General features: G+C 40.6%; 2 protein-coding genes across 2 annotated transcripts; one reads left to right on the top strand and one right to left on the bottom strand.

Annotated features, from left to right (window-relative positions):
- The first annotated feature begins 5250 nt into the window (after window positions 1-5250).
- On the top strand, window positions 5251-14874 carry LOC113062522 (uncharacterized). Its single transcript, XM_026232431.1, has 6 exons — window positions 5251-5336; window positions 5677-5735; window positions 13309-13614; window positions 13754-14002; window positions 14114-14128; window positions 14214-14874. Coding segments are annotated over exons 1-6 (765 nt in total). The 5' UTR covers window positions 5251-5334; the 3' UTR covers window positions 14348-14874.
- A 458-nt stretch (window positions 14875-15332) lies between these two features.
- Window positions 15333-18171, bottom strand: LOC113062517 (uncharacterized). The gene is made up of 6 exons (XM_026232426.1): window positions 17806-18171; window positions 17072-17121; window positions 16486-16785; window positions 16152-16403; window positions 16017-16064; window positions 15333-15945 (listed from the first exon to the last, which is right to left on the bottom strand). Coding segments are annotated over exons 1-6 (780 nt in total). The 5' UTR covers window positions 17808-18171; the 3' UTR covers window positions 15333-15817.
- Window positions 18172-18781: the final 610 nt, after the last annotated feature.

Below are 18781 nucleotides of genomic sequence, written 5' to 3'. Positions count from 1 at the left end.
AGGAAGGGGCAGCCAAAGTCCGGGGCGCGGAGTACCTGGGAGAAGGCTTCTTCCGCCGACGGGGTCCAGCATACTTTCTCCGGCTGCCCCGGTCGTGGATGCGTTGAGCAGTATTGGCTGCCGCGAGGTGTCCTGCCATGGGGTGGGAATGGGCCAGCTCTAGAATGGTCTCGGTCTTGGCTCGAGGCACAACTAGTAACTTTTTCTCCTCCCCCCTATGCTGGGCGACACAATACAGCAGGCCATTCTCGACAACAAAATGTGGGAGAGGGTGGGGCCGGGGGAGGATGTCCTCTCCATCCACGACTCGCACCTGGCTCCAACAGTGCTTGAGTCGGTCGTCCTCCCGCTGTTCCTTGGCGAAAGAGCCCCCTCCAGCGGCCTGTTGGTAGACATCATAAAACAGATTAGTGGACTGGGAGGGGGCCTCACCTTCTCTCCCACTGTCGGAGACGAGCAGGGCCGGTCGGCGGCGGGGTCCAGGCGGCCGACTCGGTCTTCGACGGTTCCCCTTGGGGCTGGCAGGCTGAGTGGCGGCGGACAGCAGCTTCTCGAAGCCGGGCCAATCCCTTCCGAGCAGTACGGCCACCGGCAGGTCCTTCACCAGGCCTACCTCCACCGGCCAGGTGCCCTGGGGGGAAGAAATGACCATCTCACGGGCCGGTACTTAGCGAGTGTCTCCGTGCACACAGGTTATCGGTAGGAAGTTTTTCTGTCCGCTTCGAGGGGCGCACAGTCACGACTGGATGAGGGTGACCGCACTGCCTGAGTCCAATAGGGCCCGGAACCGTCTTCCATCCACCTTCACCTCTGCTTCAGGGGCTCCCGTCGGCACCCGTTGGTGGAGGATGCAGCCTGCCAGCCAGGCTCGCGGAGGCGACGGTGGTTCTGCACTGGGCATGGGCTCGTCTCGCGTTGGGGGAACCGTCGGCCTGCTGACTGGTCGCGCGGTGCCTTCGAGCGGGTGTCGCTCCTGGACCACCCTCCGGGGGAATGGCGGCAGCCGGTCCCCTGCCCCGCTGCGATGGACAGCATCCGCCAGCTCGATCGCCTCCACCTGCTTTGGGGTGGGGTTTCCTGCCAACAGCCAGTGCTGGGCGATGGGGCTGAGTTCGGCCACCTGGGCACGGGCTGGCACCCAGGGCTTGTATTCCCACTCATGGAACTGCTTGGTGGCGCTCACAGGGGAGAGGCCCAGCCTCGCCAGGATCTCTCGCTTCACTTCGATATAATTGTCGGCACTCGTCAGGGGGAGCGAGAAGTAAGCCCTCTGTGCTTCACCGGTGAGGAGGGGTGCCAGCGTACATGCCCACTCGTCCTCTGGCCATCCCTCTCAGTGGGCGGTGTTTTCGAAGACCTGAAGGAAGGCTTCCACATCGTCATCGGCCGTCATCTTAGGTAACAGACGGGTGGCTTGTGCCCGAGGCTCAGGTAGCGGAACGCGCTGGGCCGCGGCTGCCCGGACGGCGGCGAGTTCATCCTCCATCCTGCCCAGGCGAGTGGCGAGGTGTTCCGCTATTTGCTGCTGGCGGATGCTTACTTCAGCGAGGTATTGTAAGACGTCCTCCATCGCGGGGACGCACGTGCTGCCTTCCTTGGTGCTGGTGAAGACACAGGGAAAGAAAAGAAAAAAAATTAGGCGTTGGGGCGGTGATCTTGTCGGTGATTCCTCACTGTTCTGCCCACATTCTCCACCACTGTCACAGGGTGAAGAATCACTCAACAAGAGATGCGTGAATTAAATGCCCCGAAGGGTGGGTTTATTGATAAGTGAAGGGTGCCTGGTGAAGTGTCCTGATCCGCTTTCTGCTGCTTGGTGCTTCCCGTGTGCTCTCCGTGCTCTTCGGTGCCAATCAAGGTGAAAGTGGGTGTCCTGACGTGCTCCAAAGTGTGTGGGCTGTCGGTCACTCGCTGCTTTCTGTGAAGGAAGGAGAGGGGGATTAGACCAGTGTTGCATTCGGTTCGAGAACCTCTTCTGAGTGTAACATGTGCTCCTTTTAAATGTGCTGGCTGATGGGGAGCAGCTGTGACCGATCAGCCGGTGACGAGGACGTGCAGGTGTTTTGCTTTGGTTTCCAGGGCGACGCTGATTCCTCTGGGAGTGCTCGTCACAAAACACAACTATTAGTATGATGAGACAAAAACACACAGGCTTTATATTTAAAAGAATTTGAAAAAAACTTACATTGTAAAAGTTCTGCATGACTTTTAGATTCTGGCTGTTTAATTCAGTAAACCACTGCACATTTATTGAGATATGAGTAATGACAAAACCACAAGTATCACCCCCCCTCCCACACACACACACAGGTCAAAGTCTTTCACAGTGTATGTGTTTGGCTCCTCCCACTAAAGGAGAGTCTGTGTTTGGCTCCTCCCACTAAAGGGGGGGGGGGGTGTTTGGCTCCTCCCACTAAAAAAAGAGAGTCTGTGTTTGGCTCCTCCCACTAAATGAGAGTATGTGTTCGGCTCCTCCCACTAAAGGGGGGGGGGGGTTGTTTGGCTCCTCCTACTAAATGAGAGTATGTGTTTGGCTCCTCCCACTAAATGAGAGTATGTGTTTGTCTCCTCCCACTAAAAGAGAGTCTGTGTTTGGCTCCTCCCACTAAATGAGAGTATGTGTTTGGCTCCTCCCACTAAATGAGAGTATGTGTTTGGCTCCTCCCACTAAAAGAGAGTCTGTGTTTGGCTCCTCCCACTAAATGAGAGTATGTGTTTGGCTCCTCTTACTAAAGGAGAGTCTGTGTTTGGCTCCTTCCACTAAAGGAGAGTTTTGCTGTTTGCAGTCAGATGAAGTTCATTTTCAACAGTTTGAGCAGCAGATTTCAGCTCAGATTGTGATTAATTTGTGATGTGTCTCCTAGCAATAAAGCACATGTTTCTGCTTGAGTTTGTTCATTTAGATTGACTGTGTGTGATCTTCAGTTATTTAGTGTATGATGATACTAGTTTTTAGCTTGGCTATGCCTCATCATCCGTGTAGAACTTGATTTTGTAGAAGATATTGAAAGGTCAGTCACACAGTTTAGCATTTAATGTTCAAATCATGAACAAAAAAGACATGCAGAAAAGAAAAGTTATTTCTTCCCGGTGCAGATCACTGGGGTTTGTTCGGGCCAGCTGTATATCAGTTTGTTTCTGATATTTCTGCAATATATTTATTTTTTTCATTCCACTGTATTTTCAACCCCATGCCAGGATTCTGTTTGTCAACAGTTAAAAATGCCTAGTTAAAGATCTGCACTGGTAAATGAAAGGTTACCAGCTCTATGTAATGAATTAGAAGGCATGGTTTGTATTGAATCCATCACCTAAACAATCATGACAGTATTCACTATAAAACATTTGGGAATGCATGACAATCTCTGAAAAAATTCTGTATGAATTCAATATTTTGCTAATTATTTTAACACTATATTAACGATGGATTATGAAATGGAAATTGCAATTGTCTTTTTTCCTCTATTGTGATATATATCAAGTAAAATGGGCTTGATTTTGTCAAAAGTGAATTGATTGGACGGTTATGTGACTGTGGTTTGCTAATGGTGGTTTTCAAATCTTATGTGTCTTCTGCTGTTTTGTCTTGTCAATAACGGTCAGTATAAATATAAACCTTAAACCTATATATATATATATATTCTAACCATTTATTTATTTTCAGTTCCAGCTACAGTTACTTGATAGTTTCTATGTTGTGTCACTCAGACAATTTACTTTAGTTGATTGTATATTGCTGGTTGAAATTTCACAATATATAACGTCATTGTGACATCACTGATTAATCTTTGCAGTTAATCTGTTAAAAACATTGTTTAGGAATTCACTTGGTTCCCCTTAAAATGTCTAGAGGAGGCATTGAGAGCTGTACAAAAACCTTAATCAGTGTGTTAAAAAAATACATTATTAAAAAAAAAAATTTTCTTCCCACTTTCCCTCTTCCAGCTGTTTGGATTTGTCTTTTGACTTCTGTAATGTCTTTTTGTCTGTGTTTTTGGTTCTAGTGCTTCTGGACATTTTTCAAACTGGAGTCATCACTGAAACATCAACGTCTGCACAGAAATGTGGAACGTGGATCAAAAGAGTCTCAATTCAATAAACTGTAAAAGAGCATCAACATCACTGGTTACTGGAAATCTGCTTTCAGAGTTAAAAGATCTGCAGGAGATTCTGGCAACAATATATTTGCAATAAACATTTATTTACAACATATATGAACATATGGACTGCATTCCTACAGCACTGTTGTGTTTGTTGACTGTCTCTACATTTAAAGTGACTTACAGATAAACCAGAGTTCTGTGGCTAGAAATGATCTGATCAGACAGAGAATTATTTTTATTTATCTTTTTTTTTTTTGTATGCGGTGATGCATGTTCAGATTAACAGTGATTTGTTCTGAGTATAACTGTATTCTTGTTTATAATATATTTATTTGTATAGCATCTTTGTATTGTTATAAGCTATTTAATGTACTGTACATGCAGCAGGATATTGAAAACTACATTAGAAAACCATTAGGGTTTTAAATACAGTAAATCTTGGGGGGAATGCAACGCTTGAACTGGAATACAGCTCTTGAAAGTATCTAATCTAATCAGATTTAAACAATTACATGTTTTAATCTCTAAAGAAGAATTCAGAAGTGATGTTTCTTCAGTGTTGTGACTTCGGATAAGTCACGAGAAATATTCAGCTTATCTGAGATCAGATTTTACTGTCTGCTTCATCATGAACATGAAGAAACAGGAAACCGACCTTCCTTTATAATTCTTAAACTCATATGCAAATTATTCAACAAATAAATCACAAAATCATGTTGAATCAGAATCATTTTCTGACGGCTCAATGTGTTTTAACAGAACAGTCACTAATGATCATCACACTATTCGTTAGTAGGAGGCTCTAAATATTCCATGTTCACCAAAGTTACTTTCAGTTTTGTTTTAATCCTGCAAAACCTGCTGGTTTGCAAAACAAAACACTCAGGTAAAATGTTTTCTATCTATGTTTTAATTAGTGGTTCAACGGATCACAAATCTCACGGTTCGGATCACAATATGTTTTCTTTTATCGCAGCTGTTTTGTAGTTTGATGATCTCTAATGACAGCAGCAGTATTTATAGGGCGCTGTCTCTTTAAGACCTGATGCAGAGATCTGATAGATACACAACACATTTCTTTCTCAGCTGTTTTCTTTAACTTGACACATCTGTCTGTGTTTACCTGAATGACTGTCCAGAAGGGTATTTTGTCATAGTTTAATGTGTCTGTTCAGAGGATTCAGAAGAGGATTCAGTTTGGTGTTCAAAAGACTCATGCAGAAGTTTCACCATGTAAGTTTAGATGGTATTAAATATAAAGCGTGTGTGTTTTTGTGTTATTATAACCTATCGATGTGTTTCTATTTCTGTAAACTTAACCTGCGATGAAGAAATGTGTTGACATGTTTATGCTGAATGTCTGATGAAAAATAATTGTATAAAGTTTTGTGTCCATTGGACATTTGTGTTTGACGGATCCGTCTTCTTGAGGATTACACTGGCATCATTAATAAAACTAAGATTCAGATTTGTTTCTTATTCTTATTATAATGTTCTAATCAGAAGCCGAGTAAAGTATTTTATCTTTTGTGGCGTATGTCTCTGTCTAATAACAGCCTTCTATTTTCATCAGGTCCAAATGCTTGAATCTTCTTCTTCTTCTGCTGATGTTTTGTTTCTTCTATCAAAAGGGTCAGTGTCATTTGTTTGTTAATGGACTGAAACTTTTTTAAGTGTTAGAGTTATTAAATCTAGTCAATTATTTATCACACCACTCATCCAAGTGATTTCTTAAAAATTGAATAAACCCTAAATGGTTCGGACTCTAAACAATATCCAGCAAATATTTTAAGCTATTTAACACAAAGCATAGGATAGCTAAATTGTAATCTAAATTTATTAAATGTAGCTTTGTTTTCCTCTTTTTTCCTGAAACATTCTGGAAATCAATATCCAAACACCATGAAGTGAAATACATTAAAAATAATAGTTCATCCACATTTAAGATTCTGTCACCATTTGCTAACCCTCTTTGTGTTTATCAGAAGAAAGAAACTCATAAAGGTTTCAAATGACTTGAGGGTGAGTCCATGATGACAGAAACTATCCCTTTAAGATATGCATTTTAGGATAACTATCTATTGCCACGTTTCCACTGACAATACCAAAAACCTTTTTTCCCAGGAACTATTTTCCCTCAGACCTGTTGCTTTCTGTGTTTCCAGCGTGGTGTAAAGTACCGGGAAGATAATGCAAATAGCCTGGTGACGTAGGTCTGCGCATGTTACCCAATACAAAATAGTCTATTCAAATTTTGGATGTACATCCTCGGTAGCTCAGACTTTGTGCAATCGACTCAGGAATGTGATGTCCACGACGACACAAATCCGGTAATTCTGTTTGATGACTTGGCTACTGCTGTTTTCCTCTCTGTAAATCTACAATTAAACGAAATAGGATATCAAATACCATTGCCTCCTTTCATTTTTATTTACACATAATAACAGATGCAGAAATGTAGGCTACTTAGTTCATGGAAATGTGTATACATACAGCCATTACAATGAAACGAAATAGACAAAAGATTACCTGTTAGATTTACCCAAAACAAATTATATTTTATGTTTAACCACTAAAGAGACATCAGAGCCAGCGGCACACATCATAAGGTCTAGCCGAGGTGAGGTAATTTTTTAAATAGACACTGTCTTTTAAAAAAAAAACACAGATTTGACTTTGAAACAACTACATTCTTGCCTAAAATACTTTTAAAATTAAATTTCATGACACAGTAACAGTATTATTTTGAAAATGATCTGAATAAATGGTGGTTGAAATCACAATGCTGCGTGAACTCAACCAATCAGGATGTTTAGCGCTGAAGTCTCGTCCCAAAAGTTCCAGAACTTTGAAAAAGTAGTACCTCGCCAGCAGGGACAATTGCCCCGTTTCCACTGAAATTACCCAGGAAATTGTGTCAGGGAATTTTTCCCCCAGGAACTACAACCGCATTTCCACCGCAGGAACTTTACTCCAGGGGGGCAGGGTTTCATATTTTATTGAAGCACCCCTGGGCGCCGCCATTGGCTAGCGGACCCCCACCTGCTGTTAACATTAAATTGACTCCCATTCATTTTGGCGTCACTTTAACAGCGAATAACTTTACATCCGAGGCGTTTAAAGACTCCATTTGTCCATTCATTATTTATAAAGAAACACAATACCACCTTCAATACCACCTGAGTATGGGTCACCATACTTGGCTGAATGTCACTTTCACTTCACAAAATACACGTAATAACCTGCGACTCTCTGTCAGACAGTAGAGAAATTACCATATGGACAGGAGGAGAAGCTCGCAGGGAATCATTTACTGTCTATGAGGCTATTGGGGGGACGTGGAGGTATAAAGTCAAGGGAGAAGCCCATAGAGAGTCCATAAAAGCAACGGGACAAAATTGTTCAACAACGTCTGCAAGATTCGGTGGGTGATTTAGATTTCTCTTGATAGAGTGATGAGAAGACAATTGTCAGACTGGTTGCTCACGTGACATTTACGTCATCAAGCTCAGTTAGAGTCTGCGCAGTACGCCTGACCCCCAGAAAGTGCGTGCTTCTAATTGATTTCACTTGTCTCCGTTAAATCCAAAGGGGTCGCTGCTTCCATTTCTTTTACTGTCTATGATTTATTCATGCAAACAGCCACACCTGCAGACCGACTTGACCCATGACTGGAGAAGCACTGCAGCTTGGAGATCTCTAAATAGGGGTGGGAGCTCCAAAATAGAGTGGGAGCTCCAAAATAGGGCGTGGCTTCCTCCCATTGACAGACAGGCGCATCCACTTCAGTGCCCCACAGCTGATTCTGAAGTTTTTATCGGTTGTGTCAGTTAAAATGTTTCCTACACTAAAGCCCCTTTCACACTGCACGTCGGACCCGCAATATTCCCGTAACATTGCCTGGTCGCCTTCTGTGTGAAAGCAACCACGTCCCGGAATTGCTTACCGAATCGAACCCGGGTCGGGGACATAGTAACATTGCGGTAATCGATCCGGAACGAGCGCTGTGTGAACAAAAGCCAGATCTAATTCTGTATCGAAGTGATGACGCGCGTTATCGCGCGACTTTTTTTTACCGGCTGTTTTGAAGGAAGATCAACATTCGTGACGAAAATATATGTGCAAACTGTAATGAAGCAGAGATCAGTTAGTTCCTCACTTTCCGCACTGACGCCGAGATCGTTTGCTTGCTTCAGTTAAAGTATAACGTGCCAAGCGCTGTCGACTCATACATTACACGTCACGCGCTGATGTCACGTGTCGTTACGGGATCTTCAAGGGTTGTGTGTGAAAGCACGCACATATACCGGGTCATCACTGGCAGTGTGAAAGTGCCAAATCTAGCGACCAGGGAACAATTACAGGAACACTTTACCCCTGTATTTGCCGGAATGGCAGTGTGAAAGGGGCTTAAGTAACAAAAAACGCTAACCCCCTAAACCTACCCCACACCTTACCTTGACCACTGAAATGGACTGAATGGCGGGATTGGTACTGAATAGCGTGGTAAAGAGAGTTGCAGTTCAAGAGATAAACAGTTAATAAGATCATGCGATATGAGACTCACCAGACAATGGCACCTTGGGGGAGTCGTGGCCTAATGGTTAGAGAGTCAGACTCGCAAATGAAGGGTTGTGAGTTCAAGTCTCTGGCCAGCAGGAAATTTAGGTGGGGGGGAGTGCATGTACAGTGCTTGTACAGCTTTCTCTCAACCCTCAATACCACGACTGAGGTGCCCTTGAGCAAGGCATCGAACCCCCAACTGCTCCCCAGGCGCCGCAGCATAAATTATCAAGCTCAGTTTGAGTCTGCGCAGTACGCCCGACCCCCAGGAAGTGCTGCTTCTAATTGACTTCACTTGTCTCCGTTGAATCCAATGGGGTCGCTGCGTCCATTTCTTTTATTGTCTATGATTTATTCATGCAAACAGTGACACCTGCAGACTGACTTGACCCATGACTGGAGAAGGGTATAACTGCAGCTTGGAGATCTCTAAATAGGGGTGGGAGCTCCAAAACAGAGTGGGAGCTCCAAAATAGGGCGTGGCTTCCTCCCATTGACAGACAGGCGCATCCACTTCAGTGCCCCACAGCTGATTCTGATGTTTTTATCGGTTGTGTCAGTTAAAGTGTTTCCTACACTAAGCAACAAAAGACACTAACCCCTAAACCTACCCCACACCTTACAATAACCACTGAAATGGACTGAATGGCGGGATTGGCGCTGAATAGCGTGGTAAAGAAAGTTGCAGTTCAAGAGAGAAAAAGTTAATAAGATCATGCGATATGAGACTCACCAGACAATGGCACCTTGGGGGAGTCGTGGCCTAATGGTTAGAGAGTCAGACTCGCAAATGAAGGGTTGTGAGTTCAAGTCTCTGGCCAGCAGGAACTGTGGGTGGGGGGAGTGCATGTATAGTTCTCTCTCCACCTTCAATACCACGACTTAGGTGCCCTTGAGCAAGGCATCGAACCCCCAACTGCTCCCCGGGCGCCGCAGCATAAATGGCTGCCCACTGCTCCGGGTGTGTCCTCACAGTGTGTGTGTGTGTGTTCACTGCTCTGTGTGTGTGCACTTTGGATGGGTTAAAAGCAGAGCACGAATTCCGAGTATGGGTCACCATACTTGGCTGTATGTCACGTCACTTTTTTAAGTTACACCCAGCATCACTAACCCCTCCTAGCCTGCGAATTTCATGTCCCGGGACAGCCCCGTTGCTTGGAATAAAATGATAGAGTAAAATATTTCCCCTCCACTGGGACACTCCTGAGTGATTCCTGTTTAAATAATTTTATTTTAGATGAACTAGAAACAATGTTTAATTTATAAAGTTTTATTTTGAAATGTAAGTCAGTAACAATTGGCTGAAGCCACAGCCAGTGGTGAAAGTCTTTGTGAAAGGAGACCCCGCCCCATTTTGGAGGTTCTGCCCAATTTTGAAGATCTTCAGTCTGCAGTTATACCCACTTGGATGCAAAGACCAAGAAGGGCACACTTCAGATGGAGTCTTCAGCATTTATCCACAAGCTTCCCCTCCAGCAGCCAATCAGAGCAACCAGGTGATTGATGACAATCGGAACCAGCTGATCTTCATTAAAGGGGGGGTGAAATGCTCGTTTTCACTCAATATCCTGTTAATCTTGAGTACCTATAGAGTAGTACTGCATCCTTCATAACTCCAAAAAGTCTTTAGTTTTATTATATTCATAAGAGAAAGATAGTCTGTACCGATTTTTCCCAGAAAAACACAAGCATCTGGAGGCGTGGCATGTGGGCGGAGCTAAAGAATCACGAGCGCCAGTAGGATTTGCGTCGAGAGCGTTTGGAAGCTGTGACAGCTGTGAAGGCTGAAACTGAACGAGAGCAGCAGCAGCAACGACTCGCTCCAAGCGGGGCTCGAACCCGGGTCTCTGGCAGGGGATGCGGACGCACTAACAAGGAAGCAGAGATATTTGAAGCAGTTTTACTCACCGCCTGCGGTTCCAACACACGATCGTGGCCCTTTTTCGTTGGGACTGCATTATCCTTATGAAATAAACGATGTGCAAATCCGGCGTCAAACTGGGACTTGTTTGTAAAACAAGCATTTTCGAAATGCAGGGAAAAAACACAAACACTTGCACAACTCCGTTGATGCTCTGTAAAAATAAACTCCATCCACTGGTCCCTTAATGCAGTTTCTCTTTTGGTAATCTGTGCAGGGTTGTCTTGCCCTGGCAACCAAAAACACACTTCTTTTGTGACATTTCGCGACGCTCTCGCTCTGATCAGTGAATGCCTGTGCTCTCTCAGTGCTCTGCTATACCCGGCAGACGTCCCCTTATAAGGAAATTCCACGCCATCTAACGTCACACAGAGCCATACTCGAAAAATCTTTCCAAAACTTGTGACAAACCGGAAGGAGTATTTTTGGAACAGAAATACTCCTTCAAACGTACAACTTAATTTTTGAAACTTTGTCCATGTTTAGCATGGGAATCCAACTCTTTAACAGTGTAAAAAACTCAGTATGCATGAAATAGCATTTCACCCCCCCTTTAAACTTTTGGATGGCGTAGAGAGAATAGAGACAAAACACTGCCAAAACAAACTGTAATCAACATAGTGGCAATAATTAAATACTGCACAAATAACACCTTAAATTACGCCTAAGGACATAACTGTAGGTTATTCCAGAGTTTAGGCGCCAAATAGGAAAAGGATCTGCCGCCCGCAGTTGATTTTGATATTCTAGGTATTATCAAATTGCCTGAGTTTTGAGAACGTAGCGGACGTAGAGGAGTATAATGTAAAAGGAGCTCATTCAAATACTGAGGTGCTAAACCATTCAGGGCTTTATAAGTAATAAGCAATATTTTAAAATCTATACAATGTTTGATAGGGAGCCAGTGCAGTGTGGACAGGACCGGGCTAATATGGTCATACTTCCTGGTTCTAGTAAGAGCTCTTGCTGTTGCATTTGGGACTAGCTGTAGTTTGTTTACTAAGCGTGCAGAACAACCACCCAATAAAGCATTACAATAGTCTAACCTTGAGGTCATAAATGCATGGATTAACATTTCTGCATTTGACATTGAGAGCATAGGCCGTAATTTAGATATATTTTTGAGATGGAAAAATGCAGTTTTACAAATGCTAGAAACGTGGCTTTCTAAGTAAAGATTGTGATCAAATAGCACACCTAGGCTCCTAACTGATGACGAAGAATTGACAGAGCAACCATCAAGTCTTAGACAGTGTTCTAGGTTATTACATGCAGAGTTTTTAGGTCCTATAATTAACACCTCTGTTTTTTTTTTCAGAATTTAGCAGTAAGAAATTACTCATCATCCAGTTTTTTATATCGACTATGCATTCCATTAGTTTTTCAAACTGGTGTGTTTCACCGGGCCGTGAAGAAATATAGAGCTGAGTATCATCAGCATAACAGTGAAAGCTAACACCATGTTTCCTGATGATATCTCCCAAGGGTAACATATAAAGCGTGAAGAGTAGCGGCCCTAGTACTGAGCCTTGAGGTACTCATTCACTGCTTGAGGTACTCATTCAGTGCTACGAACTGATGGTGGTCATATAAGTATGATTAAAACCATGATAATGTACTTCCATTAATGCCAACAAAGTGTTCAATCTATGCAAAAGAATGTTGTGGTCAATTGTGTCAAACGCAGCACTAAGATCCAATAAAACTAATAGAGAGATACACCCACGATCAGATGATAAGAGCAGATCATTTGTAACTCTAAGGAGAGCAGTCTCAGTACTATGATACGGTCTAAATCCTGACTGGAAATCCTCACATATACCATTTTTCTCCAAGAAGGAATATAATTGTGAGGATACCACCTTTTCTAGTATCTTGGACAGAAAAGGGAGATTCGAGATTGGTCGCACTGTCTGATGCGATACTGTGGCTGACGGCTGAATGGTTACAATTTTAACTCTTAATAGAATCGATTTTAGAAGTAAAGTAGTTTATAAAGTTATTACTGCTGTGATGTTGGGAAAATGTTATTTTAAAAGTATTTCTAGCAAGAATGTAGTGGTTTAAAACTCAAATCTGTGGTTTATTTATAAAGAGAGTGCCTATTTAAAAATAAGTTCCAACACTGCATTTCTGAGGGGCTTTTTTTTGTTCCTGAGGTGGAAACACAAAGAGTACCAGCCCAAAGTCCCTAGTTTCTGGGTAAAGTTCCTGCGGTTTATGTGTTTTCCTCATGTGTACAGTAAATTTATTTGAATGTTGCTCAAATCGTAGTAATGTTGGTTAATCGTAGGTTAGTCATATAGTCTATAACACAACCCAAAATCTGTCCATTTGAGTTTATAGCTGATACTGGGATTGATTTCACAGCATATTACACCATCACACTTCATAAGATGAACCGTTTCTGAACTCTGCAGAACGTGAGAATTATCAGCTGCCATTCAAACACAATCTCATGCTTTCATGAGCAAAAGATCACCAACAACCTTAAAGTTTAATATTATCATTACAATTTCTGATGCTAAATATTGGAGAAATGCCACAATCAGTTCACAGTTGTTGAATCCACACGAATGTGTGGTGAAACGTCTTGAAAATAAAAGCTGAGTAAAATAATCACTAGAATATGATAACATTGATTACAGAGAATAAACAGATACACCACATGTATTTTTCACATGTATTGATTCTTTGAATTGAATGGATCTGTTTTTGCAGAAATCCTGCCAGCAGGAAACTCATCTATATCTGTGTCGGGAAAAAAGAGAGGAAACATCACACTCAGATGTGAACATGAGGACGATAATATTGTTCACGTTGAGTTGTTCACTCCATCAAGAAACATATCTGTGTGTGAGACTGAAGAATGTAGAGGACGAGTGTTTAAAGAAGGAAACTGTGACGTCGTCATCAAGAATCTGATCTTCAGTGACGCTGGGAAATACACTTTGAGAATCTATTACAATAATGATCAGACAGAGCTGAAGCCAAAAAAGGACTGGACGTACCATCTTCATATTCATGGTGAAGACTAAACTGATCAAACATCAGCATCTGCTTCTTTAAATGATTACATCTGGTCACCAATCATAAATCTGTGTTTATGGTCTTGATAGATTGACAGCATTATAATAATGATTAATATCTTTCTGTTTCTCCTCAGATGAGATTTCTGTGAAAACAGGCGAGGAGCTAAAGATGTCTGTTCTGTGGATCGATGCTGATAAAGTGAAGACAAACTCTAGTGGAGAGTGGAAGGAGGTTTGGACGAGAGATCACGGGGTTCAGAGCGACCGAATGAATGATGATAATGATGGAAACCTGATCATTAAATCATTTCTGGACAGCGATGCAGGAACATACAGAGTTCTGGACACTGAAGGAGAAATCTTGATTACAGTCACAATCACAGGTGAGCGGGTGTTTAGAAATATTTCTAACATCATGAGTTTGGGATTTGATATGTTAAACTGACTAATGTTATCAAATCTTGTTCATATTTCGTCATATCTATCTGGTTCAGCGGGAGAAAACACAGGTAAGACAGAAGAGCAGTAAAGTAAGAAGCTCTAAAAAACATGAACAATCATTTTAAAAATATAAAATTTGTTCTTTCTTTCTAGTTTCGCACCGTTCTGCTCCAGAGCATTGGAGCTGGGTAGAAAATGTTCATTTTGGTTTTGTGATTATTGTATTTTTCATGTATATAGTGATTATAGCAGTTCAGTTTTTGCTTATGTTTGCTGGAATTATCTGATGTAATTACACTTGCTGTTTTATTAAGAATATATTTGCTATAAGTTGGATTGCAACATTGCTGTTCATAGTATTTATCGTCTTTAATTGATTTTTCCATACATTTCTGTCATCATGGCATTTAACTGTAATGACTTTAAATATTATAGAAACATGAATTTTCTGTAAAGTTGCTTTGCAACGATTTATAAAGTAAAAAGCGCTATACAAACAAACTTGACTTCATAAACGACTGAAATGAGATGATTATGTCAGAAGCTGATTCATTCATTGGAGCTGGGTAGAAAAATTTCTCTTTGGTTTTGTGACTTCTGTATTTTTTGCATATATAGTGATTATAGCAGTTCAGTTTTTGCTTATATTTGCTGGGAGGATCTGATGTAATCACACTTGCTATTTTATTGTGTTTATTAGGAATATATTTGCTAGAAGTTGGATTGCAACATATAATATTTGCTGTATTCATTGTCTGATTATGTCATTAATTTATTTTTCCGTACATTTCTATCATAAGTGATAAGCTACTACTAAATAATATAGAAACATCAATTTTCTGTAAAGTTGCTTTGCAACGATTTATAAAGTAAAAAGCGCTGTACAAATAAACTTGACTTCATAAACGACTGAAATGAGATGATTATGTCAGAAGCTGATTCTCCGGCGCTGCTAGATGCTTTGCTGTTTGATACCGCTGACAAACTAAGCTTGTAAACTATTTGCTTTGGTTTATTCTAGTATTTTGTATGAGAAGTATAGTCAATAAAATTATATGCAATTAAAACCAAGAAGCTTGTCTGTCAAAAGTCTCTAATTTCTAAACTTGAGCCAAACAGATGAAGACTTCTGTGACCTAAGAAAACTCAGATGCTTGTGATATAAGAAAGATCTGACTTTAGCTAACCCGAGAATAATTAAAATATGATAGGAGGTGATTAATAAATACGCACCATTAAATATATAACTGAGCCACTAAAGGGACATGATTAGCCAATGATATAACTCTGAGAGAAAGCAATGAAATATATGTTCAGTCCCATATTTATTCCCTTTACACTCTTAAAAATCAAGGAGCTAGAATTACTGTCATCATCACTGCTTTAGATGTGAAGAAACCTAACCTGCAGTATTGTATGTGTCCATTAGTCTACTGTTGATAAACTGAGGAGGATTTCTGTCGATAAAAAGTGAGTTAGCAGCAGCTTCAACATTTCAATTCAGTTTTGAGCACAGAAATCACAGAGGTGACTTCAATCTCGTCTAAGTCATTATTAGAAGAATAAGTTTGAATAAAGTTTTGTTTCTTGTATACGTGTGTGTGTTTGTGATGCGTCCTTTTATTAATTCATTTACTTCTTTATTCATGTTTCCTATTGTTGTCAATAAAAATATGTATATATTATATATATATTTAATTAACTTATGAATTAATTAACATTAGCTGCATTATTAGTCAAGTATGTAGGCATGCCCTTCAGCAAACGTGCAGTTGTGCTCCTGGACATCTGTGCATCCTTTTTCCTTTCAAAGCAACCAGAATCACCAAAAACACTGAGAGTTCAACCGGGACGATCCAGTACGCTTCAGGTAGAAGAGAGGGAGCTGTGAAGAGAGCGTATGAATTAATTCATCAGAGATTTTGTGAAGCTGTCAAAGGCTCTTGTTTTACTCACTACGCTGCTGTTTGTCATCATTCATGAGGGTCATCTTGTCCTCTGATTCTGCAGGTGATGTTGAAAGATAATCATTCAGTTTAGCATCAATCTGATGTTCAAATCATGATCATGAAATGATATCTCTTCTCTCACCTGTGACTGTCACCATGATCAGGATTTCTCCTTCAGTGTCCAGAACCTCATATGTTCCTGTGTCTCTGGCTGTAAAGTTACTAATGATCAGGTTTCTATCTCTGATGCTCATTCGATCACTTCTGAGCCCATGGCTTCTGCTCCAGTCCTCCTTCGGTCCTGTGCTTCTTCTGGTCCAGTGCACTACTTTATTAGCATTGGGCAACAGAACATCTAACTTCAGCTCCTCTCCTTTCTTCACTGAAACCTCATCTGAGGAGAAGCAGACACATGCTGGGTCCTGGCCTTCATGCAATATCAGCACAATACTAAAGGACATCAGTTTTGACATTACCCTGAAAATGAAGTCGGTATGTCCTGATTTGACGCTTCACTTCTGCCTGAGTATTAGTATAATAGACTGTTAAAATGTATTTCCCAGCATCACTCAGTCTCAGATTCTTGATAATCACGGCACATGATCCTGTTTTAAACACTCGTTCATTCTGACTTTCACTTTCACTCTCACATTCTTCATTCTGACAAGAAAGGATGCTTGATAACCTGCTCAAATCAAGATAATGAGTGTCTTTAAATTCACATGACAGGGTGGCGTCGCCTCCTTTTATTCCTTTCACAGATCGAGTGATGGATCCTGCAAACACATATAGAATAATATTCATTCAATATACTGAAAATACATGCATTTCTCTCTGTGTATCATAAATAAATTGTTATTTTAGTCGACTGGATAGTAATAATAATACACAAATATATCAATCAAAGCATTAAGGAGCCAACAATACTATCTAAGCCTCATTTTTATGTTTTAAGTGTTGATGACAATAGTATCAGATGAATTTCAGCACAGAAGCAATCAACTAGAGTAACTCTACACGGTGAAAATCAAAGTAAAGAAAGTAAAACGAGTGAATACTGACCGCTGTGATTGAAAAGGCTGAGCAGAAGCAGCAGATTCAAGTGTTTGAACCTGACGAGAAAACAGAAGAGATGTCACAGAGACGTCACAAACACAGTCATACAGGGATATAAGATGCACTCCTGAGATTACACAACAAACAAAATAACTTTCACTTTCACTTTGTCTGAATATTTAACATGTGAATCTTACATACCAAAGATACCTGATCAGAAACATCAGACTAATTCTCAGAACAAAAGGTACAAAAGCTGTCACTGGGGTGGCACACTTTTAAACAGTGATAAGGGGGATATTATAAGGGGACAGCTTTTGTACCTTTTTCCCTGAGATTGTGAATGATTCTTGTGTAATAGTCAAATGATTACTCAAACCAAAAGTCATTAATACACACAAAAAAAAAGGTTTTAGAAATTCAGTAACAGTCTAATAATTATATGAATCACCTCGTTAATTAAAACCATCATCATAATAATTGTAATATCATCTAATCACAGTTATGGATACGTTATGCATTAAGATGTTGTTTCATTTCCTTGGTTTCACTGGCAGAAACACTTCAATTGTTACACACTCTCAGAAAAAAAGGTACCTTTTCAAAGGGTACGCTTTTGTACCTTTAGGTCCTAAGATGTACAATTTAGGTACTAATGTGTACTCTTAACACACCAACATGAAAAGCCTTTTGAAAAGATACTACTTAATATATATATTTTAAATTCAATAAAAACTTACATGTTAAGAATCCTGCGGGAGATGTCTGGACGTCTTCATTCATCACAGCATGTTTAGTGAGATGTGACATTTCAGGAAAAACAAAACTAAAAGAATGGCCCAGACGCAGGTGAGTTTCCAGACAATGGTAATCTGGTGCCTCCCACTAAAGGTGAGTGACTGGTTATTCTTTCAAAGCAGATTAATATAATATCATAATGGTATCTGTTAGAGCTGGACCGGTCACGAGATTGATGTGAAATCACAACACAGCAGAAAGCTCACTTCTCCTCTTCTGTGTTTATAATTGATCATTAGATCACGCTCCACAAACTCTTTCCACTTCCTCTCAGAGCAATGTAAACTGTGCCATGTTTATGTCTTGTTCTAAACTTAGTTTTAGTTTTCTTTTGGTTATGTTCCTGTTTACTGTGTCACTTTTATACAAAATGATTATATATATTACGGACCGCCATCAAACACATAACATTTGGTCACTTTATTTTAAGGTTTAAGGTTCTCTCTATTAACAAATCATTAAATATGCCATTTTCCTCAACAAACTCCTAATTAGCTGATTATCAATAGTTAGGAAGCTAGTTAAGTTCAGGTATTGGGTATGTTTACGGATGTAGAATATTGTCATGTAGAATAAATGCTTAATACGTAAACAGCCAATATTTAATAATCAACTAGTCAGTAATGAGAATCGTTCCCTAAGTGTTACCAAACATTTTTTTCTAAAGCTTACGGTTTAAATGAATCCTTCCTACTTTATAAAAAACTGTATCTATACACCTTTTAAGCATATAAACATTTTAACTGAAAACGTATTTTATAATCAGTAACTTTTTTAACTAATCAGTAAGAGAGCTTAACAAATTTGAATACCCTGTTTTTATTACTAACTATTGGTATCACTTCATTTACCCTTTATTATTATAATTTTTTTATTTTTTTTGTATCTCGTGCTTACACAGAGAGTTAAATAGCATTC

The sequence above is a fragment of the Carassius auratus genome, chromosome 44 (genome assembly GCF_003368295.1).
Source record: "Carassius auratus strain Wakin chromosome 44, ASM336829v1, whole genome shotgun sequence".
In the NCBI taxonomy this organism is placed as follows: domain Eukaryota; kingdom Metazoa; phylum Chordata; class Actinopteri; order Cypriniformes; family Cyprinidae; genus Carassius; species Carassius auratus.
The sequence above is the reverse complement of the archived record's forward strand: the minus strand, read 5'-3'. Positions and strand labels throughout refer to the sequence as shown.